Below are 19184 nucleotides of genomic sequence, written 5' to 3'. Positions count from 1 at the left end.
ATAAAAAATTAAAGACAAGTTGGTGGTAAAAAATTAAATGTATTCATTTAAAAACTAACAAGTCAAAACAATTCTGCAATCTAACATAAGTGACCAGTTTTCTAATCTCAATTCTATAATTCTATCCTAGACACATAATCTCAAATAAAACAGATTTGTATAAAAAAACATAACAATTTTTAGTATAAAAAAATTTATGCCCATCTCAAATGTTCAACAATAAAAGAATAGTTAGGTAAATAGATCACATGTTTAAACATCATACACTAAAACAAATGTAGCATAAGAGAAAATCAGTATGAAAAGATTTAAACTTGGTTTGAACTATCTACCTACCTATCTATCTATCTATCTATCTATCTATCTATCTATCTATCTATCTATCTAGAGTGGAGGGAGGGAGAGAGAAAGACAGAGAGGGAATGACAGAGAGAATCCCAAGCAGGTTCAGTACTATCAGCACAGAACCCAGTACAGAGCTTGAACTCATGAACCATAACATGAGCATAAATCAAGAGTTGGATGCTCAACCAACTGAGCCACCCAGGTGCCCTGAAACTTAGTTTGAACTTAATAATTTTAAAACATATATAGAAAAAATTTAGAAAGCAATATGCCATGATATTATATGTAATTGGTAACATTATTGAATATTTTAATTTTGTATTTTGTTTTTTACTGTTTTCCACATTTTCAGTATTACAGTTATTATTTTATGTTAAGAGAAAGAATTCTGTAATGTAAAACAAAAATTCTAATATAAGCAATCACTTCTGTTCATTAAACATTTAAAATTCTGTAATTGTGTCTATTCCATGAAACCTTCTGAAGGAATGGGCTATTTTAGACTAAACCAAGGGCTTTTCAAATAATATGAAAGTACATTTTAGGTTTGATCTGAGGAAAAAAAATCTGAAATAATGAAAGTCACTCAATATTAACTATAAGGAAACTGAGTGCTGAGAATAGGTGATAAAATAAACATTTTATAAGAGAAAAGAACTACTAGTTTTGTTAACTTATAAGAGATGTTTTTAAATTATATAATCACTAATATTGTATGAACTGCCTAAATTATTATTACATATGTAATCAAATCCTACCTTTGCAGGCTTTTAGTATGTAAATTCTGTAACTTTGTAAACACATTCCAATAAGTTAAGTGATAATTAGTTTTATATACCACTACAGGTGAAAAACAATAGTTTGGTGGAATTATTACTTACTGTGGTAGCACAATGAATATCTTTCCACACTGTGGCTTCCCTGGAGAGATCAGAGACTTCAAACAAATTATCAAGAATCACTTCCCCAATCATGTCATGTCTAGAAAATCTGTCAAAATCATATACACTGAAATGTATTTTTCGGTTGCTTAGTTGATCATATGCTACAGGAAACTGAAAAGTTTCATCAAATAGAGGATTTAAAGTCTTTCTGTGCACACGGGTCTGAAATTTCTTTTTCCTATCTGGAAGAAGATACATCTTCACGTAAGGGTCAGAAGTGCCTGTGAAATCCTTAGCAGGGAGATCTAAGGCTTTGATAATTTTAACAACTAGAAGTTCATTTTCATAGTCATACTGGAGGGTAAAGTTAAGTTTCCCACAGGTTTTGACATCTTCCCTGTTGCCCTCAGAGTCGACTGATTTCTGTTTGTAGAGCTCTGGTTTTATCCTCCCAATGCTGGTTGTTGTTTCTCCTCTTTGTAAAGCGGGTTCTGTGCCCATGCTGAAATCCACACTGGAAACCTGCATTTGCCTTGGCAGGTGTCTCCTGAAGGAATTGTGGCTGTATATACACACACGTACACACAAGATCATTTAGGTAGATCATTCTGATGACAGCAGTAAACAGTGGCATATAAATCCTCCCCCACCCCCACATGATGAAAGCATTTCATTTGTATAAATAGACAGACAGATGGGGAGACCACACACACACACACACACACACACACACACACACACAGCTACTTTTGAAAAACCAGAAATGTAATATTCAAAGGAAATGACTTCTAAAATTATAGAAACATCTGAAACATTCTAATATACGTTTTTATGAGCTTTTAGAATTTTATACTCCCAATCCTAAGCACGTAGTTATACAGAATTGTGAGGAAACACAAATACCAACAAAGTTTAGTATTCCACAAAATACCATGAATCATCAATCATCTGGTTATATCTTGCTGTAAGTCCTGTGTAGGCAAATCATTCAGAAGGCTGGTTTCTTTATATCTAGATATTTGCATCTCGTGAATTTCGTGTTTTAGTGACTACCCCATTAGAATAAGAAACATAAGTCCACCTATTCTTATACTGTGTTAATTATTCCTAATACTTAAGATAACTAAATGAATATTTACTTGTGAAAAGAATATATAGTGGTGACAGCCAAAATTAGTACATTTTCCTTTTTTCAACATGGAGTGGGCTTCAGAAATTCTAAGGATTAAAAATGTAGACTTTTAGAATTTGGGGCCAACCTCATAAATAGATTTTTCTACAATTCAAACTGACTTTCCTATTATCACTATTACCATTCATCTAGTCAACATTCCTGGAACATTAGCTATATCAACTTACCAGTGTCTTATAAATGTGGCTTGCATTAAGATCAGCTTCTCTTCTACTTCATCTGTGATTTCTGGCATAAGCTGTGCCAACTTATGTGTCTCCTCAAGGCTTAGTCCCAGGTCTTTTGTTTTTATTCTCCTCAGTCTCTCCAATAGACTAATCATTAATTTTTGAACTATAACTGTCATCTTAAATCTGATGGTTCCCTGCATATATCTCAGATATGTAAACTTCTGGTTCCATATTTCTTCATCTCTAAAAGAGATTTCTAAATGGATATCTTTATTTTTCCCCAAACACAAGCAAAATCATTTTCTGCCTTTTGCTCTCAAACTAGTTCTCCATTCCAGTGTCAGACAATAGCTCTAACATTTTTACCAACCACTTGTGCTTGGGAACCTGCAGTAGGCTTTGAATCAGCTTTTCCTTTATTCATGAGATTTACTCAATTTTCTAAATGCAGTTGATGTTTGCTTTGAAACATTCCATATACTTGTCCATTCTGTTCCATCTCCTCAGTCCAGATCCTCATTGACTTCTGTTTTGCTTTCTATACTGGTCTTTGCCCAACTCTTCTTCTTTCAGGTCTCTCTTACACTTAATATCTATCTAGTACTTAACTTTAAAATCCTATACTCACTTCTGTTGTCTATTACAGGTCTACATTTTTTACAGCAAGCACTAAGTAATACTGGGGACATGTTTAACTAATACTTGATTCATTGATGCACACATAAGGACTGATTTAAGAGGGATAAAAAAAAATGAGTGGATACCCAGAAGTAAGCTCCTAGCCATGTTACCATTTGAGCAGTAATTTGAGGAGCTGAGGATGTTGAGCTTAGAAAGGATAGGAATCTGTCTTCTAATTTCTGAAGGACTGTCATGGCAGAATTATTAAGCATCTATGGAAGTTGCAAGTAAAGATGGACTTTGGCTTAATATAAGGGAACATTTAAAAATATCCAGAGCTGTCCAAAGTGGCGAACACAAAGTACAGAAACAAAGATTAGATGTTGAAGAAAAAGGTTTCTGCCTCAGGTGAGATGCTAGACTTCTGTTTTCTAACACTTAATTTCTATGACTCTCTGGCATTCTATGATTCTTTAATAATTCTATTCATGATATCATTATATATATTAATAAAATGGAATTTTATTATGTAAATTATGTTAATCAGAATTATAATCAGTTGTTCCAAATTTGCTCTCTTACATTTAATTAGCTTATTTTCTATTTTCAGGACTGAAATACTAAACAACTATTTAAATACCATAAAAATGGCACAGCTAATCCCATTCTAATTCTTGATATTGTTTAGTGCTAATCTGATATTGGAATATCATTGCTTCTTAAAGCTTAAGCTTCTGTATCTATTCCTTATACAGAAATGGGGGCTTAAATTAGGGTCAGGTCACCATTGGAGAGCATTTATGAAAATAAGAATGATTTTAAAAAGAATACAAGTAGTAAATGTTCTGAATTATTAAAGGGGGTATAGTATAATTAAGTTATATATTCAGTGTTCTTAAGAGATTTAGATTATTAAATAAATAATATTTCTGCCTAAATCACTTTCATTTCTGTAAAGATTTTTATTTTTTACTTATTTATTTATTTATAGAGCATGCACATGAACAGGGGAGAAGCAGAGGGAGAGAGAGAGAGAATCCTAAGTGGGCCCCAGGCTGCCAGTATGGAGCCTGATGGAGGGCTCGATCCCATGAACCATGAGACCATGACCTGCACCAAAAGCAAGAGTCAGAGGCTCAATTGACTGAGCCACCCAGGCACCCCTGTAATGATATTTATAGAAAAATGTTATAAGCAAAATTCTCTCAAAAGTTAATTCCTTGTTTCTTATAGATTGATTCCATAATTTCACACTCATACTTTTCAATATAACAAAATTTTAATCTTCTAACCTCTCCTAAGAATCAGCAATTTCTTTATGTCTGTGAATATAATTGTACAGCTGTAAAGCCCCTCCAGCAAGAATCAAAGATTAGTAATGTTTTTGTTCTAGTAAGCCAGTGCCCTAATTATAGGGTAAATAGTGTATATTCTAAGTCATAGTTTAGCTAGTCAGTGAAAAGAAGCTTTAATTATTACAATGTTAAACTAACTGCCATGACAAAACAGAACTTCTTCTTTCTTCCCTTTTCTTCTCTTTTAAAATGACATGGTAAGTGGCTAGTCTCACACAAATATCCAACCAATCAAAATATAGGCCATTTGACTATTACTGATGCCATTCTTACCCTTCAACCCTAGGATGGCACCACCCAAGTATTTCTCCAGATAGAGAAGGAAAAACTTTCCCTACCATACCTAGAATACCTGACAGTAGCTAGATAGATCAAAATTACTTAATGCCATAGGAGTAACATGCATTACCGTGGTGATTTTCAAATATTTATTACCAACAGATCTTTTCCTTAAAAAAAAAAATTGGGAGCTAGAAATTGAATATGTGGGGCGCCTGGGTGGCTTAGTCGGTTAAGCGTCCGACTTTCGCTTAGGTCATGATCTCACGGTTCGTGGGTTCGAGCCCCGCCTGGGGCTCTGTGCTGACTGCCAGCTCAGAGCCTGGAGCCTGTTTCAGTCTGTGACTCCCTCTCTCTCTGACCCTCCCCTGCTCATGCTCTCTCTCTCTCTCTCCTAGAAATAAATAAAACATTAAAAATTAAAAAAAAAAAAGAAATTGAATATGTAAAGTCAGAGCTACTCTGGTTGACGTGTGGGTAGAGTCCTGGAATCCCACTGGAAACCAAGCCAACTTTTCCCTACTACCCAGGAGAAGGTGCCTGAAGATCATAACACTGAGATGAGGTGGGTAGAGTGTTGGACTGGAATCAGACAGTTTGTTCCCAGCTTCCCTATAAAGTAAGAGCAACTTTGGGCAAGTCACTGAATTTGTTTGGGATTTCCTCTCCTTACCTATAAAACAGTCCTTTTACACAGTAAGGATCCAGTGAGATATTAGATGACTTTGAAAACTGTAATTTCTCATATTGATAATATCATTACAATTCAGGATACAAGGAGCTAAAGTGCAAATACCATACTGAACTCTCTGGTTCTGACCATCTCAAGTCAAGGATAGCTGTTTGGGGGTGTGCAGATGGCACAGAGTCATTCCTGTGTGTTTGTCCTTCAGCCACCGCCCTGGACAACACGGACGGATGAACTCACTTCTAACAACTACCAGTTCTCTTTCCTTAAGTGGGAAACCTTTATCTTCCTACTCTTAACTGTAGTGCCTTTACCGTCTGTTCAGTCTACCTGAGGCAGAAAGCAGCGAGGAAAAACAAAAATATATTTAGCAACACTTTATTGACTTATTCAACATGTTTATAAGAAATTCATCTTTCCTTGTTTTTGTTGGTACTAGAGTTTGTATCAGAAACTATCAGCATATGTTACATGTTATTTGCCCCATTTCACAGTTAATAAGTCTTTTTAAAAATTTTTTTTAATGTTTTATTCATTTCTGAGAGAGAGAGACAGATGAGCAGGGGAGGGTCAGAGAGAGAGGGAGATACAGAATCCGAAACATGCTCCAGGCTCTGAGCTAGCTGTCAGCACAGAGCCCGACGCGGGGCTTGAACCCACAAACTGTGAGATCATGAGAGTCGGATGCTTAACCAACTGAGCCACCCAGGCGCCCCAATAAGTCTTGACTAGTAAGGCTAAATCAAGTTTTTGGTAAACTAAGTTTTCATCTTTATTTGTTTACTATTCTATTCAATTTGAAACAAGGGTTCATTAATACACCCACAAAAATAACAGGCAGAGCACTACCTATATGAAAGCCAACTAAGTTGTATAATATGTCACGATGAATTTTTAAAATAAAAATTGGAAGGGTGCTTGGGTGGCTCAGTCGGTTAGCATCCAACTTTTGATTTTGGTTCAGGTCATGATCTTACGGTTTGTGAGTTTGAGTCCCATGTCAGGCTCTGTGCTGACAGTGTGGAACCTGCTTGGGATTCTCTCTCTTCCCACCCCATCTCTAACCATCCCCTCCCACCCTGCTCACACTCTCTCTCTCAAAATAAATAAATAAACTTAAAAAAAATAAAAATTGCACCTCAGCAAAATCCTCTATATCCTTAATCTCTTCTTTGAATGTTCTTCTCACCTTATTGCTCAATAGAAACATGACTTTTCTCCAAGGTCAGGTTTCCTGTGTGCCCCCTCTCATGTGGTGGCTGATATTTTCCCCACAGTCCTGTTCCACTGGCCTGGAGGCCAGGCCATCGTACATTCCTCTTGTTCCCCATTGTCACTTTGACACCATCCTCCCTTCACCCACCTCTCCCAGTGCTGGAGCTCAAGCCAGCAGGTCATAATCCCATTACTACTTATTGTTAGTCATCTGTTGATTACTACCTCACTCCCATTTAAGTCTTCATTATTTTTACTTCCTGGTCCACTAAAACACCGCTTTGACAATGGTTTTGTTTTAGCTGCTAGCAATGCATATATTTCTTCCCACCTTGTGGCCTTTGGGTTCCCTGAACTCTCCTCCTGGAATGATGCTCTTTACTTACTGAGGTTTTGTCATCATTAGCTGCAAACTCTCTAGAATCCCAGGGTCATGCATGCCTCTCCCTGATCAACACCTATTACCTTTCTAGCTCAGACCATCTTATACTCCAACCCAGACAATCTTTCCAACTCACCAGAACTTACAATCCATTGACTGTACCACCATTTCATAGTCCCTCCTTCCCTGATATCATTTCCCTCTCTTTACCTAGTTTTAATTTCATGGCTAATTAGTAATCACTCTCATGCACACCTTCCCTATTACCTGTTGCTCTCTACCTCCTTAGCACAAAACTGCGGCTCTGGTTGAATTCAAGTCTCCATCATCGCTACACCTGCACAAGCGCAAGTGAATGCAATTGGAGAAATACATAAAACAATCCTCACTGCTCTACTTTATTTTTCATTTAGAGAGAGAGAAAGAGGAAGAGAATACAAGTGTGTGCATTCATGCACTTGATTGGAGAAGTGCAGAGAGGGGGAAAGAGAGAATCTCAAGCAGGCTCCCTGCTCTCAGTGTAGAGCCTGTCATGTGGCTTGATCTCACGAACTGAACCGAGATCAAAAGTTGGATGCTTCATCAACTGAGCCACCCAGGTGCCCCTCACTGCTCCACTTTAAATCCACGACCACATTCCTCACGCAAACTCTAATGTAGCACACCAATTCCTTCTTCCTCTCAACCTCCTAGATTCACAAGAAGTCTATTTCATACCTTCTCACCTTTCTAGAAACCTCCATCACCTTCTTCATTCTCAGTCTATGTTAATGACCTAAGTTTCCACTGCACTCAGAAAACCTGAAGCAAAGAGCCAAAACCTTCCACAGACTCCCACTATCTTATCAGCACTCTTGTTGGCATTTGTACCTATATATTTTGCCTTAAAGCCAATCCCTCCACTTATATACTAAATCCCATTTTGTCTCACTGCACCTTCAAGAATATTCCCTCTGCTTATTGCATTAATGCTCCCTCTCTGTTGAATCACTACCTATCAGTATAAAAATACACTGTTGTTTCTTCTATCTTAAAAGAAACTTCTCTTTATGCTACTTCCTCTCCCTGTTCTACTCTGTTTTTCTGACACATTTGGAGCAAAACTCCTTGAAAGAGTTGAGGACAGTCTGTTTACTGTCCAATTTGTTTCCTTCTATTCAAACATACTCCAGTTAGCTTTACATATGCCCAACTCCACCATAACCACTCTTAGAAATGTGAACAATGTCTTCCCCACTTTGCTAAGCTCACAGGCAATTCACGGTCTTCATCCCAGCTGACCTCATTAGGGTCACTTAACAGTTAATCATTCCTGGTTATTTACATACTGTGTTCACTTGGCTTCTGAGTTATACCTCTTGGCTTTTCTCCTACTTTACAAGTCTCCACTTCTCAGTGTATTATGGTGTTCCTGATGTCTGCAGTGTATTGAAATTACTTGTTTTCACATCTTTCTTCTATTCCTCAACCCTTTTGCTAGACCATAGTCTTTATAACAGCAGAGACTAAGTATTATTATTCACCTTTTCACGAATTCCATAGTAACATACGCTGGGATTCAGGAAATGTTAACTGGAGTTTGTATTAAAACAATTTACCCTAATATTCCTGTGCCTCATGAAATCAAACTTTCCAAGAATATTCTGTATTATAAAGGAGGGTCCAATCAATTCATAAATAGTGCTTATAAAGAGCTTATCAAGAGTAATTGTCAGTGCCAGAAAACAAACTCTCCAAGTCTGAATTTATTTTATAAGGTTTTTGTCTCTGACCTTGCTACAAAGAGCCATCCCACTTCAGAATGAAGTAAGTGCAGTAATCAAATACATGTTTGATAAAAAGGATTATTTAACCACCTCAAGCCTCTGCACAGCATGTTTCATGAAATTTTACTTCAAAGAGATATTTCTCAGGTCGTCTCACAGTTTTGGGCAAGTACTGCTTCTTGACATCCTAGCCAGGTATATATCTTTTATACTCTCCCTTTGTATAACATCTTGCTTTCCATTACTTACAGTGCCCTGGAACGGATAATTGCAATTTCTGCTATCTTTTGGGAGGAATTTAACTTAAAAAAAAATCTCTTAAAGAAAACTATATAACCCAGTTTTATGTATTTTTATACAATTCTTTGATTTCTTATGTAATGATTTTAAAAATTACCTTTGTAAGCAACCATACATAGCTGATTGTAAGTGCATATAAGTCAATGATTTCTTCCCATGCACATTTTCCTGCTTTTGTTCATGTTCACTTAGCTCTGCCATTAGGTTTCCTAATTATTTTTCAGTAGGTACTTAGAATCCTAATAGTGCCTAACCTATATAATTCTTCATCCTCAACAAATTATTTTGCCACTTAATATTCACCTCTCCTCTACACCATTAATGAATGCACAGAAAATTGACCCTCATACTCATCCCTGGGAGTATGCCATCATTAACCTCTTTCTAATATGGGCAGTTTATCTCACCACCTGATGCTGTTGTTAAAAGAGCAATGTGAAGTGGAGAGACGACTAATCAACCAAAAGCATCACTCGATGCTTATTCTGTACCTACATAGTGACAGAAACTAGGAATGCATAAAAGTAGGTTAAAAACAGAAAAGCCCACGGAGCGCCTGGGTGGCTCAGTCGGTTAGGTGTCCAACTTTGGCTCAGGTCATGATCTCACGGTTCATGGGTTCGAGCCCCGCGTCGGGCTCTGTGCTGACAGCTAGCTCAGAGCCTGGAGGCTGCTTCGGATTCTGTGTCTCCCTCTCTCACTGACCCTCTCTCTCTCTCTCAGAAATAAATAAAACATTAAAAAAAAAAAAGGAACAGCCTTCTTCTCTGAGAGCTTAGGATAGAGTATGGCAAATAGCTAGAGCTAAATATTAGGACAATAAATAATTGCCAGATTGTAACTATGGCTTCAAATAATAAAGGGTAATAGCTCATAATTGGGCAGAGAATGTAGGCTCTCAGATGCATTTTCCTTAAACATCTTACAGTAGATAAAAAAGAGGTCACCATCCCAGATGAGGGAAGCACAAAAGCAAAAATACAGATGCACTGAGAGGTGGGGATAGTAAAGAGACCAAGCACTCCTCTAGTGGGCAATCATGAAATATCCATTTGGATCGATAAGATGAGGTCATCAAATTCATTTATTTTTTTTTTTTTAGACGAACAAATATAATCTGAATTCCTACAGTACTCTGTCTAGGTGTCAAGAGCAATACACAAATGAATTTGGCAGATTTTCTCCCTAAGAAAGCAGCACTGAGCTCTATGTGTGGAGGAATATGGAACCACAATGCTTGAATGGCGGTAGCTTGGTATCATCAGATTGTTATAGTTTGAATGACAGGCTTTTAAAAGGTATAGGCTATATTTATAATGACTAAGGTGTCACAGTGTTCATATATATATAAGAGATCTTAGATTCTTCCTTTACAACTTCCCTCAGGTTATTTTGTCTTTTGGTTATTGTTTTCCATTTGATTTTTATCATCTCTGACCTACTATATTAGTTTATCAAATAGATGTCTTTTTCTTTAGTCTGTCCTATAAACTGTGGCCAAATTAATTTTCTTAGAATGCAGTTCTTTATCCAAGGGACTCTTCTCCTGCAAATATTTTTGACAGGATGGACCTTGAATGTCCTGGGCATGATTTCAAGGCCTCCTTATAGTTTGAGTCCAGCCAACTTTCTCTTCTTTTACTCCTCCACTGAACTCTCTTTTCTGATCAAGTAACTCATCTACTTTCATGGCAACATTTCCTATTCTAGGTCTTTTCACATAAAATGTTTCTATCTGGGTTGCAGACTTTCTCCCAATTGCCATTTATGTGAATTCTTAGTTTCCTTTAGCTTTTGCCTAAAGGCCCTCTTCTAAGCCTCATGCTAGAAACAATTTTTCTGTTCTCAGAATTCCACATTCTCCACCAGAGTTTATACTTGTGTAATTCCTTATATTGAAGTTGGTCTTTCATGTCTTATCTTTCCATTATGTTGTAATTTTTTTCCTGCTCCCTTAAGTTTGCAGAGTGGACAGAGTGTGCATAAGACACTGATGATATCCATTAGTAAATATCTACTGAATAAGACTACTGGATGAACGTACAGTCAATCAAGATACATGCTAGAATAATGTTAGTAACTAAGAAATATAGACTTGCCTCCTGGGTCATTTGGCTTCTGGCAGGCTGATGGGGCCAAATGTCTAGGAACTTGAAAAGGAAGAACTTGGAAAATGTTCCAGTTTCCAGCAATGCTGTTAACTTTTGAACCAATCAAAACGTTATTAAGTTATAGAGACAAATAAGACTTGAAAGGGTAAGATGTTTGTCAGCTACTGTCTGAGCCGAGTAAAAGGGAGTCCCAATGGCAGACTGGAACTGGTATAGCCTAACCAGTTCCAAGTGTTAAAGTTAAATTCATTGTACATTGTGTGTGTGGTTTGATTTTGCTACATTTCACTGAAAAGTTAAGATTTGAGCAGAATAATCTGATTTATGATAATGTGCCCTCAATCTATGTGTCCAAGTGGACTGCATAATGAACTCAGCAATTTCCTCCTCCTTCCATGTAAGGGTAGTTTCCAGTATGATGAAGGACTTAATATAGATGAGAGGTTTCGAGAAGCAAATATAATCAAGTTTTAGGCAAGGAATTAATCTCAAAGCCAAAGAGATTAAAATCATGACTCTAGTCATTCATAATAACCACTTACAATTTTAGATTTCCGGGCAGAATGAGCAGGAAGATGCCGTCATTCTTCAACCTCCAAACTATCTGTCCTCAGCAGACTTTGTAGCCAACATCTTTGATTATAAAAAACTATATCACCTTGGCTTTAATGCTTAAAATGTGAAACCATCAATCTGGATACATTTGAATTCTAACTTTCACCATCTGCATGACTTTAGGCAAAATTATAAATCTCTCTGGGTCTTGAGTTAACTCACAAGTAATGGGAATAATTAATAATACTTACTTCACAGGTCAGCAGAATTAGCAGGAAGGGTGCCTGCATAGTGACCAAATCGCAAGTGGTCAAAAATAAATATTTCTTCCACAGCCACTCATATAAACAAGGAAATTCAAAGAGACAGATGAAATGATATCAAAGTACTAGCAAAAGTATGAACTTGTATTCTACTTTTTCTCATAGAATATGAGATATATATAATTCAATCTTGATTTTTTTTAAGATTGGGGGACAAAGTGTCCATATGTAGGGTGCACTTAACAACTAAAAGAGCTTAATGACTCTGAATACTAAGCTGATTAATGTAGACACTACTGTTAATATTTTAAAAATGTTTTCTAAAAAAATAAAAATGTGTTGTAAATTAACATTTTTACCCTAAAACTCCTGAGTGTCTTTAAGGCTTTATTAAATACTGTATTTGGCCACTGTTGCCAGTGATGATAGTAGTGATAATCACGTAATCACGAGATTAATTTTAAAGCAGTTTTTCTTATAAATATGTGTATTTAATTTTTATTAATATTTTAAAAAATATTTATTTATTATTGAGAGACAGAAACAGAGCATGAGAATGGGAGGGGCAGAGAGACGGGGAGACACAGAATCTGAAGCAGGCTCCAGGCTCTGAGCTGTCAGCACAGAGCCCAACATGGGGCTCGAACTCATGGACCACGAAATCATGACCTGAGCCAAAGTGGGATGCTTAACTGACTAAGCCATCCAGGTGCCCCTCTTCTAAATAATTTTAAAACTAGCATAGGGGAGGGGAAAATAATTTGACAATAAACTATTTGTAAAAAAAAAAAAAGTAGCATAAGGCATAATTATTTCAGCTAAATATCCACAGTAAATAAATTTAAATTAACATATATTTGCATTATATAGAAATCATAAAAATTAAAAATTACCTTAAATGCCACTGCTCAGAAAAACTATGAGGCATTCATTGGTTATAAATTTTAAAGAGCACAGAAAAACGGAAGGAGGGGGAGAAGACATCTCCATCCATCCTCCTTATTCTAAAGTTCCTTATCCCCAAAGTAACAAGTATTCCTACTTGTCTCTCTAAAAATGTATTTCAGAAAGAGGTGGTATTATTTATTAATTAAATTCTTTTCTATTTCACAAGAGATACACTGAATATTCTTTCAATCCTAGTGGCAAACACAATCCATGCACTTCAATTTCATAGGTTTCCGAAGCTACAAAATTATGTCATGTCAGAAAGCATAGATGACACTTAGAATGAGAGAGGTAGAAAGGAAAGATTAGGGAGTCAGGAAACCACCTTACCTCCCCAAACCACTGATTTTACTCTGCCCTAGGGTAAAACTAGTCGTTATTTCTGAGAACCAGAGAAAAACTAGTACCATCATGTTGTCATTCATTTTAGGGACTGAAGCCCATCCTTAGGAGAAAAAATTACTCTTCACAAGAATTTATTTTTCCTTTATAGTTAACACAATTTGAAATATGTTTCAGCAAATTATTTTCATTCAAGTAATCTTTTATGGATTTTTCCAAGTGGAGTTAAAAATATGTCTCCATGAAAAAGTCTCTCATTTCCATCCTTTTGTGTACACTCTTCAGTGTGCACATGATAGTCACCAAACTCGTGTGGTGCTTACCACAGTCTACCCAGTATGACCTTGGCCTGTATGTGTTCAAATAGCATTTTCCAGTAGTTCCATGTGGACAATATAGTTACTAAACAATTGTAAACTAAACATTAGTCTCTGTTACTCAGTTTTGATTATGAACCTCCAGATGATTTCACGACAGACATTGCAAGTTTTCTCAATATTTATTGGTTGACTTAAACTACACTGAAACTGCAAGTAGCAACTATCAAGCAATGATATTTCAAGGGAAAGAGTAAATAAATAATAGTCTGTAGTCACATTATTTTACTGAGACCTAACATTCTACTAAAACCCTTTCACAGTACTGCTCCCTGTCTGGGTCCTTTGTCCTCAGTTTCTCTCATCCTTACTTCCTCTGTGCTGCCCTTTTCCTCTTTTTTTTTTTAATGTTTATTTATTTACTTATTTATTTAAATTTTTAATGTTTCTTCATTTTGAGAGAGAGCACATGTGTGCGAGAGAGAGAGAGAGAGAGAGAGAGAGAGAGAGAGAGACTGATTGAGAATCCCAAGCAGTCTCCATGCAGTCAGCTCAGAGCCTGATACAGGACTCGAACTCATGAACCACAAGATCATGACCTGAGTTGAAATCAAGATTGGATGTTTAACTGACCAAGCCACGTAGGTGCCCCTGTCCTGCCCTATTCCTCTTTATTCCTTATTTGTTTATTATGGCCTTCTCATTTCTCCTGTTTTTTTCTCCTTTCTCAAGTCCGTTTTTCTCTTACAAAATCACACGCACACACATACACACACACACACACACAAGCCACACATATATGGATGCACAGTTTTATGTATATGATCTTTTCTTACCGGGATGAGGATGTAGGCTCAGTAATTTGTCTTTGCACACGTGCATGTTTAATTAAATGTTCTTTTAAAGCGTTTTGGACTTCTGCTGGGATATCAGGGGAAGTGTGGCTGATTTTTATAGCAGGCTCTACAGTTTTTAGAGCTGGCTTTTCATTTTCTTTAACTTCTTTTTTCTCTTCGGTCTCAAAGACTTCAGTAGGAGCACTTGAAATGCTCTGTGGAAGGGTACTGATGTTGGAAGTCACAGGTTTGCTCTTCCAGCAAGGCCAGCACAACTTCCAGAAGACAAAAAGTGAGACAACCAACAAAGCCAGGCCACAGAAGCTGACAACCACCGCTAACAAGCTGACTGAAATATCTGGAAAAAAATTACAATGTGAAGAAATATTAATCCATCGATAGTGTCCATACAAGAGTGGAAATGGTGAGATAATTTACATTATGGTTATTATCAATAGCTTTCTTTTTTAGAGTTTCAAAATTTACTTTTAAGTTATCTTTGAAGGGAGGGAAGATTAATAATTACTCCTAGAAATTCTCAGAGGAGCTATATGAAAAATTCCAATTGTATTTAGAAAAGGCATGATATATGCATATTACTTCCAAGAACACTACAAGGGGTCCAAGAGTTTGCAGAATGAAAGGTGGCAACTTGTAAACTGCTGTGAATTTACGAAACTTAAGAAACTTGGAAAATGCACACAATAAGGAAGGCTTCTGTTTGTTTCATCTTTTATCAAAAGATGTAAATTTCTCAGTTTCTAAGCAGGGAATCATGTCAAATATTTGTATAAAACACTTTCTGTAGTCTAAATAAGGATAACACGTTACTAACAGAGAAGAGGTACACTAGCAGCTATATTTTTAACCTCCCTAGGTCCTTTCTGATAACTTTATATGTTCCTACTTTCTCATGTCCCAAATTAATGATGTGTTATCTAAGTATCTCTAAAATATCCTTATTTCAAAGCAACCACAAATTAATATATGCTCATTATGTAAAATGATCTAAAGAAATATAGTAAAAAAAAAAGTAGGATTGAGTAAATAAATGAATGAATGAATGAATGAGAGAAAAGAAACAAATCTGTGCAGAAGAATTCCAAGCAATATACATAAATACTCTGCTCTAAAGAAGGTGGATCACAGCTCCCTACTCCTCAAGTGTGGGCTGCACATAACAACTTCCTTCTAAAGAAGACAGTATGGAAAGGGGTAAAAAGGGCAACTTTATAGTGGAGAGACCTCACCAGGTGATCAAGGTGACTATTGACAATAATGAATCATGTTAATAGTATGCATCTTTAATATGGCCCTCTACCTCTGTGGTCTTCTTTCCCAAACCCATAACCCAAGACTAATCATTAGAAATCTATATGACAAATTCCAATAGGAGGCCATTCTACAAAATATCTGACCAGCACTCTTCAACACTGCCAAGGCTGTCAAATAAAAAGACAGTCTAAAAAACTCTCATAGCCAAGAGGAGATTATGGAGGCATGATAACCAAACGTAATGTGGTATCCTAGATGGCGTCCTGGGATAGAAAAAGGATATTTAGGTAAAAACTTAAGAAATGTGAATAAAGTTTGGACTTTAAGTAGCAGTGTATCAATAGTGTTTCATTAATTAAACAAACATCCCATATTAATATAAAATATTAATAACAGGAGAAACTGGGTGTGGGATGTATGTGAACTCTGTACTATCTTCCCAATTTTTATGTAAATCTAAAGCTATTCTAAACGGTAAAGTCTGTTTTTAAAAGAGTTGATGATACCCCCTACCCACTTCCATTTTCACCTTCCTAAGATAATCAATGTTGGCAATCTGGTGTTACAGCACCCTTAGAAATTAAACAGATTTCCTGTAAAGAAAAATTGGTCTAGATGTAAATAATCTTGTAATTTTCTTCTATAACATTGCTTAGACTCAATGTAAATATGAATCCAATTTCTTTTGTTTAAAATAAAAATGTTAGGAATATGTTATAGGCTGAATTGTGTCTGTCCCATAATCCTTTTCATTTTCTTATGTTGAAATCATCACCCCCAGTTCCTCAGAATGTGGCTGTATTTGGAGATAAGGCCTTTAAATTAGTCATAAAGGCAAAATGAAGTCATTATGAATAGGCACTATTCCAGTATGACTGGTGTCCTTATAAGAGGAGATTAGGACAAAGGTACTCACAGAGAAAGACCATGTGAGGACATAGGGAGAAGGTGGCCACCTACAAGCCAATGGGAAGAGGCCTCAGAAAAAAAAAAAAAAAATCAACCCTCCTGATACCGTGATCTCAGACATCTAGTTTTCACAACTGTAAAGGAGTAAGTTTCTGTTGTTTAAGCTACCAGTCTGTGGTACTTCATTATGAAAGGCCTAGAAAACTAATAAAGAATAAATCTAATTTCCTTTAACCACTACTGGAAATTCAGGATTTCCTACCCCTCCCTAGAAGCAACCATTGATCCAGGTTTGGTGTGTATCTATCTAGCCCAAGCACTAATAAAAAGGTATCTCTTAAAGACCCATACGAATATAGAATTGTTTATATACTTAAAAATGTATAAGTGGCTTATGCATATTTCTTTCTTCAATTTGCTTTACTTTTTTACTCACTGATCCTTGGGGTGTAACTTCCTCTCACACAGCATTCCAAAATACTTCCCCATGATGGATATTATGGGATAGATTATGCCCAGTGTTTTACTATTACCACATAGCTATAATGAGTACCCTTGCCCCCTTCTTCTCATATATATTCTGAATATTTCTCTAAGGTAAATACCTAGAAATAGAATTGCAAGGTCATAGGTTATGCACGTATTTAATTTTATTAGATTCTTCCATAAGAACCCCGGAGTGTCTCTAATAAAAACATCCTAAGAGTTTATCAGTTCCTACAATCTCAGAGAAAGCTGTTATACTTTAATTTTCACTGATATGATGGGGAAATGATACTTTGTTTTAATTTACATTTTCCTGATTAGTAAGATAAAATGGTTCTATTGAAACTCCCAATTTGTAGCTAATGGAAACCTATTCAGAAATTGAAATAATTCCAGATTTTTAACGCTACTTAATTATAAGAATAAAAATTAATTTGACATGCTGTGATACATAGATATTAATATTTTCCTTCATTTTCTAGTTGCTTATTAAAGCAACCATTAAATATATTTCCCATTTATATTCAATTGATGAAGAATGTGTGATCATATATTTTGTAGTTTATTTCCACTTATTAATTTGTTCATTAGCTCCATAACTTGAGGAAAACAAAAAAATATATAAATATACTTACTATTTTTTGTAATGTTTATTTTTGAGAGAGAGAGACAGAAAGAGAGAGAGAGAGAGAAAGAACTCATGCATGTGGGGAGGGGCAGAGACAGGGAGATACAGAATCCAAAGCAGGCTCTGAGCTGTTAGCACAGAGCTTGATGATGTGGGGCCCAAATCCTTGAACCACAAGATCATGATCTGAGCTAAAGTCGGATGCTTAACCAACTGAGCCACCCAGGTACCCCTTGATTCCTAATTATTTTAAATGGAGGCATTTTACTACAATTATGGATTCATCATCTCTATGTATTTTCACCTCCATTTACATTATATTTTTCTGGATATTTTAACTCAGTTAATTTCTTCAACCCAGCTAGAGCCAAGAGCCAAGATATAAGGAAACCACAGGGCAATGTGAGGAAGAAGAAAGGATGGGGTTGGTTTTCAGTCCATAACTGAAAATGCCTCCCTTCTTACTTACGGGCATTAGAAAACTTCTACTCTACCCACAAAAATGTGATGACATTCTTCTATGCCATTTTTCCTATGTGCTAGGATTTGGCATTCATAAAGTTGTTCTCATTGTAGGAAAAAGTCCTGTGGAAATCTCTGACCCTATTTCTATTTTCCCTACTACTGATAATTTTCTTTCTAAAGTCAGTACCTGGTTCTACCATTTAGAGGACCATAAAATATTTCACCCAAACTAAATTACTTGTGAAAGTGAAAAATTGTGTTATCGGTATTGCCAGGGTAGCAGGAGGAAACCAAGTCATGTCCTGGCTATTGAGATGTATGGTCACCTTACCTCTCAGCCTAACATTCTTCCACGTCACCTCTTAGCCATCTGGGACAAATCCAAACTTTGTAAGGCATTCCCCAGGACCTTTGTGATTTGACCCCTGGGTATTGGTCAGGTTTATTCGTCTATCACTTTCCTACCTGTACTCCTTCCCCTGACCACTCATTATTCTCTTATGATTTTGTTCAGGCTGTTGTGTGCAGTTCCAATGCATTTATCTTCCTCTATTTGGCTCCCTGCAAATCTGTATTCAGCAATCAGATCCAATAGTACCTCTTTCTTGACACTCCCTGCCTCTTCCTTTCCTAAGGGCTTTGAAAGCATACCTAATCACTGTAACAATGCTATCATAAGAACTGATTGACTTATAATCCTTTACCCAAAGCTCCTGGGACATAATGTGTTTCAAAAATTATTTTCTTTTGAATATTAGAAAGGCAATTAGAAAGTACACATTATCTGGGATAACACTGAGTAACCAAACACATTGATATATCTAAAATGAAATGTATGAATCACACTGAGTG

The 19184-nt window shown here is 36.3% G+C and overlaps 1 protein-coding gene across 1 annotated transcript in view; it reads right to left on the bottom strand.

Annotated features, from left to right (window-relative positions):
• SYT10 (synaptotagmin 10) overlaps positions 1 to 19184 on the bottom strand; it is a 62117-nt gene that overhangs the window by 29319 nt on the left and 13614 nt on the right. The window contains exons 2-3 of the mRNA XM_077774566.1: positions 14570 to 14927; positions 1227 to 1791 (exon numbers count right to left, since the gene is read on the bottom strand). Coding sequence (XP_077630692.1) covers positions 1227 to 1791; positions 14570 to 14927 — 923 coding nt within the window. The remainder of the gene's footprint in view (positions 1 to 1226; positions 1792 to 14569; positions 14928 to 19184) is intronic.

The sequence above is a fragment of the Crocuta crocuta genome, unplaced genomic scaffold (assembly GCF_008692635.1).
Source record: "Crocuta crocuta isolate KB4526 unplaced genomic scaffold, BGI_CrCroc_1.0 scaffold176, whole genome shotgun sequence".
In the NCBI taxonomy this organism is placed as follows: domain Eukaryota; kingdom Metazoa; phylum Chordata; class Mammalia; order Carnivora; family Hyaenidae; genus Crocuta; species Crocuta crocuta.
Note: the sequence above shows the minus strand (reverse complement) of the source record. Positions and strands in the feature narration are given on the sequence as shown.